Consider the following 16,737-nt stretch of genomic DNA (forward strand, 5'->3'; position numbering starts at 1 on the left):
GACGTTCAAATTTTGAGCTCCACAATTCTTTGTTTTTTAAATCCAGCAATTGCATTTCAAAGTCGTCAATATTAAAGGGAGATAAATTTAATTCTGTTACAGTAGCACTAAGAGGTTTTTTAACAAAGGCTAACCTCTCTTTGCTGTTTCTGATTTCCTGAAACCTGTTGAGAAAAGCTTTCCTCATATTTAAAAGTGTTGTTTTGAAATAGCAAATGTCAATATCAGAATTATTTTCTTGGCGATGTTTCAGCAGGTTTGGAAAGTGATCCAAAGTTTCTCTTTCAAAATCCTGAACAAAAAGAGATAATTTGTTTACACTTGAAATAACTTTTAACATTAAAAAAAATGTGTTTCCTTTCCCCTGTAGTTTACGATCAAGCTGATTTAGATAGGAGGTAATGTCTACCATGAAATAAAATTTTTGGATCTACTGATCATTTTAGTTCTGGATAGTGAACCCCCTTCTCAAGGAGAAATGCATTTCTGTTAATAAGGAAATGAAACTTTTCAATAGGTTTCCTCTTGATAACCAACATACCTTGTTATGGAGCAGAAGATCTGTGTACTCACTCTCCATTTCAACCAAAAATTCCTTAAATTGGCAATGATTAAGAGCTTTAGCTATAATGGAGTTGATAATCTTAATCACCAGTTGCATAACTTTGCAAATTTCTTCTGGGAATGTCTGCGCACAAAGTGCTTCTTGATGAACAATGCAATGTGTTAAGTATCTCATGATTTTTTCTTTCAAAATAGCAACAAACCCGTTTCTTACCCCAATCATACTTTTCACGCCTGCACTTGCGCAGAAGTAAAAGAACACATCCTAGATCTGAATGAAAGAAATATTCTCATTGAATATTTCATTTGCATAACTATTGCATTTGCACAACAGCATGCAAAATTGACTGCCAATCAGTGTTACTTTCTAAGTGGAGAGTTTGATTTCACAGAAGTTTGATTTACTTGGAGTTATATTGTGTTGCTTAAGTGTTCCCTTTATTTTTTGAGCAGTGTATGTCACACACACACATATGTACACACATACATATATCTGTATTCATATATAATGCATACACACACATTTTTCCCCGCACATCTGGACTCCCCTGCCCTGTCCATTTCTCCCGGCTGGGAGGAGACGGTTGCAACGAAATCCACAAACTAGAAAAAAATGGAGTAGATTACTACACATGTAGATGGATAAACAGTTGGCTGACCAACCGCACCCAACGAGTTGTCCTCAACGGCACCAAATCCACATGGAAAAAAGTAGACAGTGGAGTACCATAGGGCTCTGTCCTGGGTCCTGTACTCTTTAACATCTTCATCAACGACCTGGACGAGGGAATAAAAGGGGAACTAATAAAATTTGCAGATGACACCAAGCTGGCGGGGGTAGCCAACACCCTTGAGGACAGGCTCAGAGTACAAGAAGATCTAGACAGACTATCACAGTGGGCCCATACCAACAAAATGAGGTTCAACACCGACAAATGCAGAGTCCTCCACCTCGGCAAAAAGAACCCTAGACATACATACAGCCTGGGAGATACCCCACTCAGCAGTAGTGACTGCGAAAGAGATCTTGGAGTCTTGGTGAACAATCAACTAAACATGAGTCAGCAATGTGCAGCAGCAGCCAAAAAAGCCAACTCAATCCTAAGCTGCATCAACAGAGGAATACGCTCCAAGACCAGGGAAGTACTAATACCACTCTACTATGCCCTGGTCAGACCCCACCTGGAGTACTGCATCCAATTTTGGTCACCTCACTACAAAAAAGACATCGAAACTCTGGAGAAGGTGCAAAAAAGAGCAACCAAAATGATTAGGGGACTCGAAACCAAGACTTACGAAGAGAGATTGAGAGAACTGGGCATGGACAGCCTAGAAAAAAGAAGGTCTAGAGGGGACATGATAGCAGTTTACAGATACTTGAGGGGTTGCCACGGTGAGGAGGGGGTCTCTTTATTCCCCAGGGCACCAGAGGGCCGGACGAGGAACAATGGTTGGAAGCTGACCAAGGAGAGATTCAACCTGGAAATAAGGAAGAACTTCCTGACAGTCAGAGGGATCAACCAATGGAACTGCCTGCCAGGGGAGGTGGTGAACTCCCCAACTCTGGACACCTTCAAGAGGAGATTGGACTTCCATTTGGCTGGGGTGCTGTAGGGTTTCCTGCTCAGGCAGGGGGTTGGAGTCGATGACCTAACGGTCCCTTTCAACTCTATTAATAAAATAAAATAAAAATAAAAAATAAAAAAATCTTCAACCCCAGCGACCTCATTTACTGTCCGGTATCCAGGAGCCGCTTTCCCCCGCTTCTTAACTCTCGCGAGATGTCCTTCGCCAAGGCAAGCCGACACGGGAAGAAGGTCCACGTGGAGACTGTGAAGTTATATTGCCTTCCCCACCAACCCGACGAAACTTCCGGCTTTAGAGACGTTAAAGGCTAGAGCAAGTTTTCCTAGAGACGGAAATGCATCTATCTTTCCGGCATAGGCGGAAACGGGATGCTGTCTACTTGGGTTTATGGGTATGGAGGACCCCTCTAGCCTCTTTTGCTCTGTGGCTACTCTTTTATCTCTATGGCTGAAATGCACGGTACGTTTTCAGAATGAAGTACACTAGCGTCTCACTATTAAGTGGGGAATGACACTAAAGGTGGGCACGCGCCCTTCTTTCCTCCCGTTGGAAACTGACCCCCCTTTTGCTGCTTTTAAAGCCCTTTACGAGACAAATTCTTGTCTCGGCGCAGAGTCATGACCTCACACCGGTCTCTGATTGGCCACTAGGAAAAACTATAGAGGGCGTTTCCGGAGGAAGAGAAGGAGCGTCGAAAGAGTGGGCCCTTATCTAAGATGGCGGCCGAACGGACCTCAATCGAGATGGCAGCCCGTAAGAAAAAAAATGCCCTGAACCAAGATGGCGGCCAATGAAAAGAGACGCTCATCCCCAGCGCCTGCGGTAGTGGCGGCGGTAGCTGGGACCGATCAGGGCCGGTCCGCCTTGTCAGCCAATGGCACCACCGAGGGCGAGGCGGATTTCCTCCTGCAGGCCGGCGTGACCGACATGGTGCGAGAGGCTCTCCTAAAAGTTCTCGAAGCCCGGCCGGAGAAGCCCGTCGATTTCCTGGCCGGCTACTTCGAGAAGCTGACACAGAGTAGCCCAGAGGCGGCGACCGAGGCCTTGTCGGACGGCGGGGATCCCCAGCGGCAGCTGCGTCTCGACCGGGCTTTGTGGTACCTGGGCCTGGCCCACCATTCCCACAGGTGGGGGCGAAGAATCCCGCTTGCGAGGGACGGAACTACGATCCCCACAATGCAACGGGTCGAGCCGCGGGCGGTTCTAAGGGACTCCGCTCGCGGGGCTTGTTGGGAAATGTAGTTTTTCTTCTTACAGCGGAGGTGGGGGAACACAGCCATGGCAATAATGTGCAGTATTTCTTTTTCTGGGCCACCTCAGGAACTTTGATTGCATTTTAATTGTCGGTTTGGGCTGACGTGGGGCCTTCGGAGGCCCTTCTGGAGCCTGGTAGACTCCAAACTTCGGATGCTGTAACCAATTTTGGCCCATTAAAATAAACTAAGACTAAAACTAGTCACTCTGCTGTTTGATGAAGAGAGCTGCTTCTGACAAAAAGCTGGTGCCTTTACAATAAAATTTGTTACTTAGAAAAGATGCTACCAGACCCCTCCTGATTTTTTATTTTTTAATATATTTTTTGCTACCACCTTTCTTCCCACGAGGCATAATGATTCACCCGTTTCACAATTATAGTGCATGTGTTATCAAACAAAATTCGTGATGATTTAGAACTTTAAAATAATTTCTAGTGTAATGCACGATTAATCATAAGAATTGCAGGATAATTGGCTAAAATTATTCCATGGTAATAAGTGGGGAGGCAGGAAGCCTAGTCTGTGACTAAGGGCATTTTACTTCAAAATTCCGTATGCTAAATATTTTTTGAGTATAAAGAGGGGAAACATTACATCTATGACTGAAGACTTAGGTGGTTTTCAAGTTGAGACTCAAATTCTTTAATTAAAAAGCGTGACAAAAAGTGGAGAACTTGTTCATTAACAAAGAAAATTTACCGAATAAATTATCTTGCTTTGGCAACTTATAGGAAAAAACTGAAGATTAGAGTTGGAAGAAGTTCAGTAGGTTCAGAAATATTCTCCTTTATCTCACCCTTTTTATAAACAGCAGTATCCCTCAATGAAATACTGTATCTCATGAACCATGACCACAGAAGATCTATGAATAATATTAATTTTCATTGACAGCTGCCTCTCCAATTGAAATGATTACAGTGCTTTCTTTAATCCTCTGCTTTTTATTTGATTTACTTTTCGCCATAGCCAACTCACAAAGATGCCTACTCCAAGTATAGTTTTTTTCTTGGCACAAAGCAAAATTAATGTCTTTTCCCAGGGCAATCTCCTATTTTTTATGTGTAGAAGAAACAGAATAATTCTACCATAGGTTAGCCTCCAGAAATTGTGAATGTGCCAACACTGGAAATTCTAAAGAAGATGTTGGATAACCATTTGTCTGAAGTAGTGTAGGGCAGTGTTTCCCAACCTTGGCAACTTGAAGATATTTGGACTTCAACTCCCAGAATTCTGGGAGTTGAAGTCCAGATATCTTCAAATTGCCAAGGTTGGGAAACACTGGTGTAGGGTTTCTTGCCTAAGCAGGGGGTTGGACTAGAAGACCTCCAAGGTCCCTTCCAACTCTGTTACTATTATTATTAATGTCGACTTACAACCGTTCATTTAATTCCCAGTTTCTGAGGTCATGCGATCCCCTTTTGTGACCTGGCAAGCAAAGTCAATAGAGAAGCCAGATTTACTTAACAACCATGTTGACTAACTAAACAAATGCAACGATTTACTTAACAAGAAAACTTGTAAAATGGGATAGACTCACTTAACAAATGATTCACTTAGCAATAGATGTTGGGCTCGATTCTGGTTGTAGCTTGAGGACTACCTGTAGTCATGCTGGCCGCATGAGCATGGAAAAATGACACCAGACTAGAAAGTGGGAAAGTGAGCTCTAGTCCTACTTTAGCTATGCAAGCTGGCTTGGTGACTTTGGCCAATCACTATGAGACAGGGAGTTCTAGTCCCACCTTAATTGTGAAAGCCGGCTGGGTGACTTTGGGCCAATCATCAGGAGACACAGGATTCTAATCCTGCCTTAGTTATGAAAGCTGGCTGGGTGACTTTGGGCCAATCACCAGGAGACAGGAAGTTCTAGTCCCGCCTTAGTCACGAAGGCTAGCGGAGTGCCTTCATTCTCTCGGGGAAACCCACCTCACAGGATTGTTGTGGGGAAAGTAGGAGGAGGGAAGTATGTTGTAAATATTCCCCACATAGGATAGGATAGAATATGGAATAGGACAGGACGGGATGAATTAGAATAGAATAGAAAATAGGATAGGGTAGAATAGGATTATGAATTAGATGAATATAGAATAGAATAATGAATTGGATGAATATAGAATTGAATAGTATTATGAATTGGATGGATATAGAATAAAATAGAATAATGAATTGGATGAATATAGAATAGAATTGCATAAAAATGAATTGAACAGAATTGAATAGAATTATGACTTGGATGAATATAGAATAGGATTGGATTGGATAGAATTAAATAATGAATTGGATGAATATAGAATTGAATTGGATAGAATTGAATAGCATTATAAATTGGATAAATATAGAATAGAATGGAATTATGACTTGGATGAAACATAGAAACATAGAAGTCTGACGGCAGAAAAAGACCTCATGGTCCATCTAGTCTGCCCTTATACTATTTTCTGTATTTTATCTTAGGATGGATATATGTTTATCCCAGGCATGTTTAAATTCAGTTACTGTGGATTTATCTACCACATCTGCTGGAAGTTTGTTCCAAGGATCTACTACTCTTTCAGTAAAATAATATTTTCTCATGTTGCTTTTGATCTTTCCCCCAACTAACTTCAGATTGTGTCCCCTTGTTCTTGTGTTCACTTTCCTATTAAAAACACTTCCCTCCTGGACCTTATTTAACCCTTTAATATATTTAAATGTTTCGATCATGTCCCCCCTTTTCCTATAATGAATATAGAATAGAATAAAACACAATGGAATGGAATGGAATTATGACTTGGATGAATGTAGAATAGAATAATGAATTGAATTAATATAGAATTGAATTAGAATTGAACAGAATAGAATAGAATAATGAATTGGATGAATATAGAATAGAATTGAATTATGAATTGGATGAATATAGAATTGAATAGAATTATGACTTGGATGAATATAGAATAGAATAGAACAAAATCAAATCAAATTAAATATCCAAGTTTGGGGCCATCCCCCAGTTCCAAGTGCCTTCCTGTCAGCAACCCGTGTCCAAAACCTCACACACATACACACACACACACCATCTAAAAATGAATAGAGAGTGTTTTAGGGCTTTGCTGCTCCAAGGGCTTCCATGCCACCCCCTAACATTGTTGATTTCCGCCCCTCCCCTCCTCTTCCATTAGGACGGCCTTTAACAACAATGTCCACTCCGCCTTTGATGCCCTGAGCGCTGTGGGCAAGGGCAAGAAACCCGGCGTGGACGGGAAGACCTACAGCGAGCTGCTGCGGCTGCTATGCCAAGAGAAGGGCACCTCCGAGGAGACCCTGCAGCCCCTCCTGCAGAAGGTCTCGTGCCGAGACCACGAAGCGGTGCCCTTCAACGTCTTCCGTTACGGCGTCCTCACCTGCCTGATCCTCCTCGAGTTCCTGGCCAAGGCCGACGGTCTCTACGATGCCCTGGACGACGGCTCAGAGGCCGCCGACAAACGGGTCTGCACGGCTGTGCTGGGCACCCTGGAAGATGCTCTCCACGTCACCGAGGCCTCGCCTCCCATCCGTTGCTTGGAAGCCGGGTCCAAGCTCAGGCCAGACTGCTTGGCGATGGCGATGGACCGGGCGCTGTTGGAGAGGAAAGCCAGCGCGGCCATGAAGAAGGACGAGTTCCTCAAGAGGGCTTCCTCCATCTTCGTTACAAAAGTCAAGTCCGTTCACTGAATACACACACACACACATGGTAGGGAGAGGTGTGGTTTTCTCTGGCTTTCCTGAGCACCAGAAATCTGCTACAGGGTGCAAATGGACACGGACTTGGGGCACAGGCAAGGCGGGTGCACCAAAATTGGTTTGCTTTCTCCCGCTCAGCTCCCCTTTAAAAGACAAGAGTCGGCGAACTATGGCTCCTTTGGGACCTGTGGACTTCAACTCCCAGAATTCCTGGGACACCCAAGCTGGCTCAGGAATTCTGGGAGTTGAAGTCCAACGGTCCTAAAATCGCCATAGTTGCTCACCCCTGCTGGCCCGCCCTCTTATTGTTTCCTTATTTATTATTGGTTTGTTTATTGATTGGATTTCCTTGAAGAGCTCAAGGCTGGAGATGGAACCCTCCCTCCTATATTTTCCCACAATGACAATTTTATATTATTGTTTCTTATTTATTTACCTGTTTACTGATTGGATACCTTTCCAGAGCTTAAGCCAATAGATGGAGCCCTCCTTCCTATATTTTCCCACAATGACAATTTTATATTATTGTTTCTTATTTATTTACCTGTTTACTGATTGGATACCTTTCCAGAGCTTAAGCCAATAGATGGAGCCCTCCCTCATATATTTTCCCAAAGTGACAATTTTATATTATTGTTTCTTATTTATTTACCTGTTTACTGATTGGATATCTTTCCAGAGCTCAAGGCAATAGATGGAGCCCTCCCTCCTATATTTTCCCACAATGACAATTATATATTATTGTTTCTTATTTATTTACCTGTTTACTGATTGGATATCCTTCCAGAGCTCAAGGCAATAGATGGAGCCCTCCCTCCTATATTTTCCCAAAGTGACCATTTTATATTATTGTTTCTTATTTATTTACCTGTTTACTGATTGGATACCTTTCCAGAGCTTAAGCCAATAGATGGAGCCCTCCCTCATATATTTTCCCAAAGTGACAATTTTATATTATTGTTTCTTATTTATTTACCTGTTTACTGATTGGATACCTTTCCAGAGCTTAAGCCAATAGATGGAGCCCTCCCTCATATATTTTCCCAAAGTGACAATTTTATATTATTGTTTCTTATTTATTTACCTGTTTACTGATTGGATATCCTTCCAGAGCTCAAGGCAATAGATGGAGCCCTCCCTCCTATATTTTCCCACAATGACAATTATATATTATTGTTTCTTATTTATTTACCTGTTTACTTATTGGATATCCTTCCAGAGCTCAAGGCAATAGATGGAGCCCTCCCTCCTATATTTTCCCAAAGTGACAATTTTATATTATTGTTTCTTATTTATTTACCTGTTTACTGATTGGATATCCTTCCAGAGCTGGTATAGGGCCATGATGGTGAACCTGTGGCATGCATGGAGCCATATCTGAGGGTACATGAGGCTTTAGTGCGCATGTGTGCAATGGCCAGCTGATTTTTGGCCTTCGGGAGGGCGGGAGAGAAGTTGTGTTCACCTTCCCCAGTCTTCAGGAAAGCCTCCAGAACCTGTGCATGGGGGGGGGGAAAACCCAGATCCAATGGGCCTAACTGGAAGTACAGAAACGAACTTCCAGTCGGACCATTGGGCTGTTTTTCACCCTTCAGGAGGCTCTTCTGAAGCCCAGGGAGGGCGGAAAACGGCCCAGCGGACATACCAGAAGTCCAGAGGCTTTAGTGAGCCCTGCACGCATGCATAGGGGGAACATACGGACGGGCGCAGGGGAGTGCATTACATTATGGGCATGCACACCTGCACTATTGCTAATGTGCACGCCCTTTTGGCACCCAAGCAAAAAAAACAACGATTCACCATCACTGGTATACGATCTCCTGCTCAAGCAACATGATGGACAGAGGTCTCCAACCTTGGCCACTTTATGACTTGTGGACTTCAGCTCCGCTGAGGAATTCTGGGAGCTGAAGTCCACAAGTCTTAAAAGTGGCCAAGGTTGGAGATCCCTGGACTAGAAGATCTTCAAGGTCCCTTCCAGCTCTGTTATTCTGTTTAAGTTCCAGCCAAACCGGGGCACTGTCTAGTTATAAACATCTCCAAACCATCCTCCTCCAAACCTCCAGGCAGCTCCTGAAGTGGTTCTATCTCATTATGAACCTGGCTTGGTTACCAGTGTGTTTCTGGCTGTGACTGAAGGGGCTGGTCATAACTTCAAAAGTCCTAAATGGCTTACAGGCTAGTAATTTGGGAAACTATCTCTGGTAGTGTTTGCCGGGGTCTTACAAACTGAAAGCAGTTTCCAAATGTTTCAGGCTCTTTCTAGCAAACAATGACATTTATCCAGTGTCTTTTCTGTTATGGCCCCCGGGATGAGTTTATCCCCGAGATTCAGCCATGTGTTTTTTTCCCAGAAAATGTGGGGGGGGGGGGGGGGAATCATCTCTCCCAGGCCTTGAGCTAGAACGACTGGCAGTTGTTGGTATATACCAGAGGTCTTCAAACTTGGCAACTTTAAGACATGTGGACTTCAACTCCCAGAATTCTCAACATAGCTGGCTGGAGAATTCTGGGAGTTGAAGTCCACAGGTCTTAAAGTTGCCAAGTTTGAAGACAGCAGGATCTATTCCTGCCAAGTTTGAAGACAGCTGGTGTATATTCTTGTATTGTCGACCAATTTTGTCCTCCTTTTCTTTTTTTCTAGTGTGTTTGGCTTGGTGTTTTTTGCTTTGTATCATTCCTATTTATATACACTTTTTAAAATCCTGTTCATTGTATGGGAGTCACCCGGAATCATTATGGAATCGGGCAGCATCAAATTGAATAAAAGAAATAAATCTGTATCATAGACACAAACGCAGAATCCTGAGTTTTAACCTCTTCACCAACATCAGCCCTTCCCAAATTCTTGGGCCGAGAGGAAGGTGCTGCCCCCGTGTCAGCAGAATGGGTTTCTGTGGCTGGGGGGGGGCTCAGACCCAAGACTTGTCTCTCCAACTTTCCTACTGTGTCTGATTGGTTCTTAGGGTTAGAGGGAGGGATTTAGCCCAAAGTCAGCCAATGAGCATCTGCAGCTAAGGGAAGACTAGAACCCAGATCTTTCCATTCCTAGTCTAAGCCGTTGAATAAATTTTTTTAAATGGCAAAAGTCAAGTTGGTTGAAAAAAATTATGGAGACACTTGAAAGGCCACAATAGGAATTCACTGGAAAAGTCTAGTTTTTTTCCTCGTCTAGATTTTTCCAAGCTTCAAGAATATTGGTTATGACCTATAAAGCCCTTCATGGCATTGGGCCAGAATATCTCCAGGGCCGTCTTCTGCCGCACGAATCCCAGTGACCGGTTAGGTCCCACAGAGTTGGCCTTCTCCGGGTCCCGTCGACGAAACAATGTCGTCTAGCGGGACCCAGGGGAAGAGCCTTCTCTGTGGCGTCCCCGACCCTCTAGAACCAACTCCCCCCAGATATTAGAGTTGCCCCCACCCTCCTTGCCTTTCGTAAGGTCCTTAAAACCCACCTCTGTCATCAGGCATGGGGGAATTGAGATATTCCCTTCCCCCCTAGGCTTACAAAATGTATGCATGGTATGTTTGTATGTATGATTGGTTTCTTAAATTGGGGTTTTTAAACTACTTTTAATATTAGATTTGTTTATATTGTTTTTTACTGTTGTTAGCCGGCCCGAGTCTACGGAGAGGGGCGGCATACAAATCTAATTAATAATAATAATAATAATAATAATAATAATAATAATAATAATAATAATATTTCAGTGTGTACAGAAGCAGAATTATTTATTCTCTTTGGTATTTTTCCCCCCAAGATTATATTCGGCTTAAAGTTCCTGCTTAATCAAGAATTTGGAGTTCGGGAGCATTTGTGACTCATTCTTGGTTCATCCTTTGACCAGAGACCTTTTACATTCTGACATCTAGGTCAAGCACAGTTTTTATCTCGTCCAAACAGTCAGTGTCTCAGTCAGATAAGATCCTGGGTTTTTCCTCCAACTTTTTCTCAGCATTCCTTACTCCTCTGAAGCCTGTTTAATCTTTTTCTTGTGAAAAAGTTTGTAGACTACCTGGCAACAGGTAAAGTGCCCATCGGCAGAACTCTAAAGCAGGTGACGTGAAAACGAATGAGACTGAAACGGAAGAAGGAATTAGCGAATTCAGCTTTGTTGAATAATCATCTTTTTACTCACTGGGTGCCTTTAGATCTAGATTACGATCTGGACTACTGTTGAGCTTAAGACATTGTGTAACACATACACCCAAGTGGGATAATACAGTTGTTAAATTATTATAGAATAGAATAAAATACTTTATTTGCCAAGTGTCCAAAATTGGACACACAAGGAATTTGTCTTCAGTGCATAAGCTCTCGGTATACAAAAATACATTCATCAAGAATCATAATTTACAAAACCTTTGGGATACAGCTAAAGCAGCGATAAGGGGAATCGCAATCTCATATATGGCCAAAAAAGAATAAAAATTGATAACATTGATCACACCAACACTCTGCAGTCTGCATTGGTTGCCGATCAATTTCCGGGCACAATTCAAAGTGCTGGTTATGACCTATAAAGCCCTTCATGGCATCGGACCAGAATATCTCCGAGACCGCCTTCTGCTGCACGAATCCCAGCGACCGATTAGGTCCCACAGAGTCGGCCTTCTCTGGGTCCCGTCAACTAAACAATGTCGGTTGGCAAGCCCTAGGGGAAGAGCCTTCTCTGTGGCGGCCCAGACTCTCTGGAACCAGCTCCCCCCAGAGATTAGAACTGCCCCTACCCTCCTTGCCTTTCGTAAACTTCTCAAAACCCACCTTTGTTGTCAGGCATGGGGGAATTGAAACCTCCCCCGGGCCTATATAATTTATGTATGGTATGTTTGTAGGTATGTCTGCTTAAAAATTGGGTTTTTTAACTATTTTAAATTTTAAATTGTATATTATTAGATTTGTTATGAATTGTTTTATTGTGTTGTGAGCCGCCCCGAGTCCACGGAAAGGGGCGGCATACAAATCTAATTAATAATAATAATAATAATAATAATAATAATAATAATAATAATCTGGAAGCGGAATATAAAATACTAGAAGAAAAATTGCAAAAACAACCGCAGAATAAAGATTTAAAACAAAAGATGTCTTGGATCAAACATCAAATAAACTTGTTAGATAAAGAGAAACTAGCTCAACAAATTAAAAGTATTAAACAATATAACTTTGAAAACGCCAGCAAACGGCTAGCTAATAAACTCAAAAAACAAAAAGAAAAGAAACTAAGAATCATAAGATACAACACTTAATGATAGCCACAGGATTACTAAATAAGCAATCAAAGTCACTACGAAAGTAGAATAGAATTTTTTACTGACCAAGTGTGATTGGACACACGAGGAATTTGTCTTTGGTGTCTGCAAGGATTATAAATCCTTCCATTCCTTCCATTCAACCTGGAAATAAGGAAGAACTTTCTGACGGTGAGAGCGATCAACCAGTGGAACAGAAGTTGCCTGTGGAGGGGGTGAGAGCTCCAACACTTGGGTCTTTCAAGATGAGATTACACGGCCATTTGTCCGAAATGGTGTAGGGACTCCTGCTTGAGTGAGGGGTTGGACTAGATCAGTGTTTCCCAACCTTTTTTGAGCCGCGGCACATTATTCACATTTACAAAATCCTGGGGAACATTGAGCGGGGGGGGGGGGGGCTAAAAAAAGTTTGGACAAAAAATATCTCTCTTCCTCCCTTTCGCTCTATTTTTCTCTCTTTCTCTCTCTCTCTCCCTTCCCTCCTCTTTCTTTCCCCTCTCTCCATCTCTTTGTTTCTCCCTTCCTTCCTCTCTTTTTTGCCCTCCTTCTCTCTCCCTCCTTCCCTCTCTCTGTCTTTCCCTCACCCTCCTTCCCCCCTCTTTCTCTCTCTCTTGCTTTCTCTCTCTTGCTGTCTTTCTCTCTTTCTCTCTTCCCCCTCTCTCTCCCTCTCTCTTTCTCTCTCTTGCTATCTCTCTTTCTCTCTCTCTCTTTTGCTTTCTCTCTTTCTCTCCCCCCTCTCTCCCTCTCTCTTGCTATCTCTCTTTCTCTCTCTCTTTTGCTTTCTCTCTTTCTCTCCCCCCTCTCTCCCTCTCTTTCTCTCTCTCCCTCTCTTGCTATCTCTTTCTCTCTCTCCCCCCTCTCTCCCTCCCTCTCTCCCCCCTCTTGCTATCTCTTTCTCTCTCTTTCTATCCCCCCCTCTCTTCCTCTCTCTACCTCTCTTGCTATCTCTTTCTCTCTCTTTCTCTCCCCCCCTCTCTCTCTCTCTCCCTCTCTTGCTATATCTTTCTCTCCCCCCCTCTCTTCCTCTCTCTTTCTCTCTCTCCCTCTCTTGCTTTCTCTTTCTCTCCCCCTCTCTCCCTCTCTCTCCCAGTAGCCGTGAGGCGACGGCAGGGTGATCAGCTGTGAGCTCCAGAACGGAGGCACAGATGGCGGTGGCTAGACGCCGTACATTTCTGGCGTTGCGCTGGGCACGGACGTGGGGCTTGAGCCTCCGTCCTGGTCCAGCCAGCAGGCAAGTGCCAGCCACGCAATTCCAGCATTTCCATCCGCCGCCGTCGGTGCCTCTGTTCCGGAGCTCCGCCTCACAGCTGATCACCCTGACGTCGCCCCACGGCTACTGGGAGAAAGAGAGAGGCAGAGAGGGGGGAGAGAAAGAGAAAGCAAGAGAGGGGGAGAGAGAGAGGGACCACCCTGCCACCGCCCCACGGCATGGCTCCTGCCCGCTGCCGCTGCCGCCGCCATCCTCCCGCTGCGCGCCGCCCTCTCCCGCTGCCGCTGCCCTCCCACCAAGCCCCAAAGCTCACCTGCTGACAGGGAAGCTCCAGCCGGGCGGGGCGCCGCAGCTGCTGGAAAACTTGGAAGGCGCAAAGAAGCAAGCTCAGCTTCCGGTCTCACAACTTTTTTCTCTTCGCAAAAAGTTGCGAGATCAGAAGCTGAGCTTATTTCTTCGCGGCACACCTGACCATGTCTCGCGGCACACCAGTGTGCCGTGGCACACCGGTTGGGAAACACTGTAGTGACTAGATGACCTACAAGGTCCCTTCCAACTCTAGAATCTAATTTATTTATTTATTTATTGGATTTTTATGCCACCCCTCTCCGGAGACTCGGGGCGGCTAACAGCAATAATAAGACAGTGTACAATAATAATCCAATACTAAAAACGATTAAAAATCATTAATATAAAAACCAAACATACATACAGACATACCATGCATAAAATTGTAAAGGCCTAGGGGGAAAGAGGATCTCAATTCCCCCATGCCTGGCGGCAGAGGTGGGTTTTAAGTAGCTTACGAAAGGCAAGGAGGGTGGGGGCAATTCTAATTTCTGGGGGGAGTTGGTTCCAGAGGGCTGGGGCCACCACAGAGAAGGCTCTTCCCCTGGGTCCCGCCGAGCGGCATTGTTTAGTTGATGGGACCCGGAGAAGACCCACTCTGTGGGACCTAACTGGTCGCTGGGATTCGTGTAATCTAATCTAATCTTCACCATCCAGTCAGAGCTGAAGAAGCTTCCTGGATGAGAAGTGAAATGCCTTTAAAGAAAAAAAACAAGAAAATCCAGTTCATTCTTTCTTTTCCTTCCTTCCTTTCTATTTCTATGTCACCCAGCTGATGATACATTGGGGGACTTAGAATATAGAATATCAGGGTTGGGAGTCTGGATCTTGGAAGTCTTCTATAGCATTTAGCAATAGCATTTAGACTTATATACCGCTTCATAGTGCTTTTACAACCCTCTCTAGAAACATAGAAACATAGAAGATTGACAGCAGAAAAAGACCTCGCGGTCCATCTTGTACTATTTCCTGTATTTTATTTTAGATTGGATCTATGTTTATCCCAGGCATGTTTAAAGCCACACCGAGTTCACGGAGAGGGGCGGCATGTAAATCTAATAAATTATTATTATTATTATTATTATTATTATTATTATTATTAAATTCAGTTACTGTGGATTTACCAACATCTGCTGGAAGTTTGTTTCAAGCATCTACTACTCTTTCAGGAAAATAATATTTTCTCATGTTTCTTCTGATCTTTCCCCCAACTACTCTCAGATTGTGCCCCCTTGTTCTTGTGCTCACTTTCCTATTAAAAACACTTCCCGCCTGAACCTTATTGCACCCTTTAACATATTTAAATGTTTCGATCATGTCCCCCCTTTCCCTTCTGTCCTCCAGACTAGACATATTGAGTTCTTTAAGCCTTTCCTGATACGTTTTATGCTTAAGACCTTCCACCATTTTTGTAGCCCGTCTTTGGACCGTTCAATTTTATCCATATCTTTTTTGTAGGTGAGGTCTCCAGAACTGAACACAGTATTATTCCAAATGTGGTCTCACCAGCGCTTTATACAACAGGATCCCAATCTCCCTCTTCCTGCTTGTTATACCTCTAGCTATGCAGCCAAGCATCCTACTTGCTTTCCCTACCGCCTGGCTGCACTGTTCACCCATTTGGAGAGTGTCAGAAATCACTACCCCTAAATCCTTTTCTTCTGAAGTTTTTGCTAATGCAAAACTGCCAATATGGATCAATATTAAAAAAAAAAAATAGTACAATTTAAAATCATTGCAGCGATTTAGCCAATCATTTATGTTGCCTCTTGAAAAAGCACCTTTGGGACAACCATGATCTGGAGGACTAAGAATCTCTACAGTTAAGAGAATGACAAAGCTTTTTGTCTCACAAGCTGTAGACCTAAACTATGTCTGAATAAGCGACCCGGGTTAGGAAAATGCGGTAAAAGTCAGCCGATCTTTCTTTCTTTCTTTCTTTCTTTCTTTCTCTTTCTTTCTTATTTATTTATTAGATTTGTATGCCGTCCCTCTCCGTAGATTCCGTAGATCTTCCCTGAAAAATGCATCAATGCCAGAAAGCACAGGGGCCAGGGTTTTCTTTTTTTAAAAAGGGAATACAGTATTGCATTTTTCTTTCTAAGGCTCCTCAGTTGCTCAGCCTTTTTTGTGATTGATTGATTGATTGATTGATTGGAATTTGCATGCCGCCCAACTCCCGAGGGGCTCTGGGCGGCTGTCACAACCCAAAAAAAAGTAAATACTACTACTACTACTAATAATAATAATAATAATAATAATAATAATAACAACAACAATAACAATAACAATAATAGATTTGTATGTCGCCCCTCTCCCCAGACTCGGATGTAACATTTAATGTAACATTAGAACCCCTTAAAAAACAATCTAAAACAATTTAAAACCAACAATTAAAAACAGTTGAAACTGCAAAACCATAATTGCAAAACCATAGAAATGCAAACAATCCTATAAATGCAAAACCATATAAATAAAGCAGATCAGCTGTTCTCAGCTTGGGTGACCATTGCCAATAAGCCTCTGTATGACACAACGCATCCTTGTGATACACTTATTGCACACGCGGGACACGTGTCCGGTGCTGGGGGAAAAAAGTCTAAACAACTTGGACTGCCAATTTCCCGGTTGAGCCAACTTTCTCACCAGGGCTTGCGCATGCTCCGCTTCTTGCCCCGCTCGCTGTCGGGAGTTGTAGTCCGGCCTCACGTGGGCCGGAGTGAGGCTTACGTGAAAGGCGCTGATCTCGAGTTTGGCTGGGAGATGTAGTCCTTCTCCACGCCCTCCGGACCGCCCTTTTCCGGAAATCCGTCTCCCATT

At 43.5% G+C, this 16,737-nt stretch overlaps 1 protein-coding gene across 1 annotated transcript; it reads left to right on the forward strand.

Moving 5' to 3' along the window:
• The first annotated feature begins 2,856 nt into the window (after nucleotides 1–2,856).
• Nucleotides 2,857–8,363, forward strand: TPGS1 (tubulin polyglutamylase complex subunit 1). Its single transcript, XM_070744981.1, has 2 exons — nucleotides 2,857–3,278; nucleotides 6,566–8,363. Exons 1-2 carry the CDS (start codon nucleotides 2,932–2,934, stop codon nucleotides 7,095–7,097), a joined length of 879 nt encoding a protein of 292 aa, XP_070601082.1. The 5' UTR covers nucleotides 2,857–2,931; the 3' UTR covers nucleotides 7,098–8,363.
• The last annotated feature ends 8,374 nt before the right edge of the window (nucleotides 8,364–16,737 follow it).

This window comes from Erythrolamprus reginae, chromosome 1 (assembly GCF_031021105.1).
Source record: "Erythrolamprus reginae isolate rEryReg1 chromosome 1, rEryReg1.hap1, whole genome shotgun sequence".
Lineage (NCBI taxonomy): Eukaryota > Metazoa > Chordata > Lepidosauria > Squamata > Dipsadidae > Erythrolamprus > Erythrolamprus reginae.

Bases quoted from the DNA above. Each gene is read 5' to 3' on its own strand.
- TPGS1 (XM_070744981.1), top strand. From the start codon at position 2,932: ATGGCGGCCAATGAAAAGAGACGCTCATCCCCAGCGCCTGCGGTAGTG. The intron at 3,279-6,565 runs GTGGGGGCGAAG...CTCTTCCATTAG, and splicing joins CTGGCCCACCATTCCCACAG to GACGGCCTTTAACAACAATG.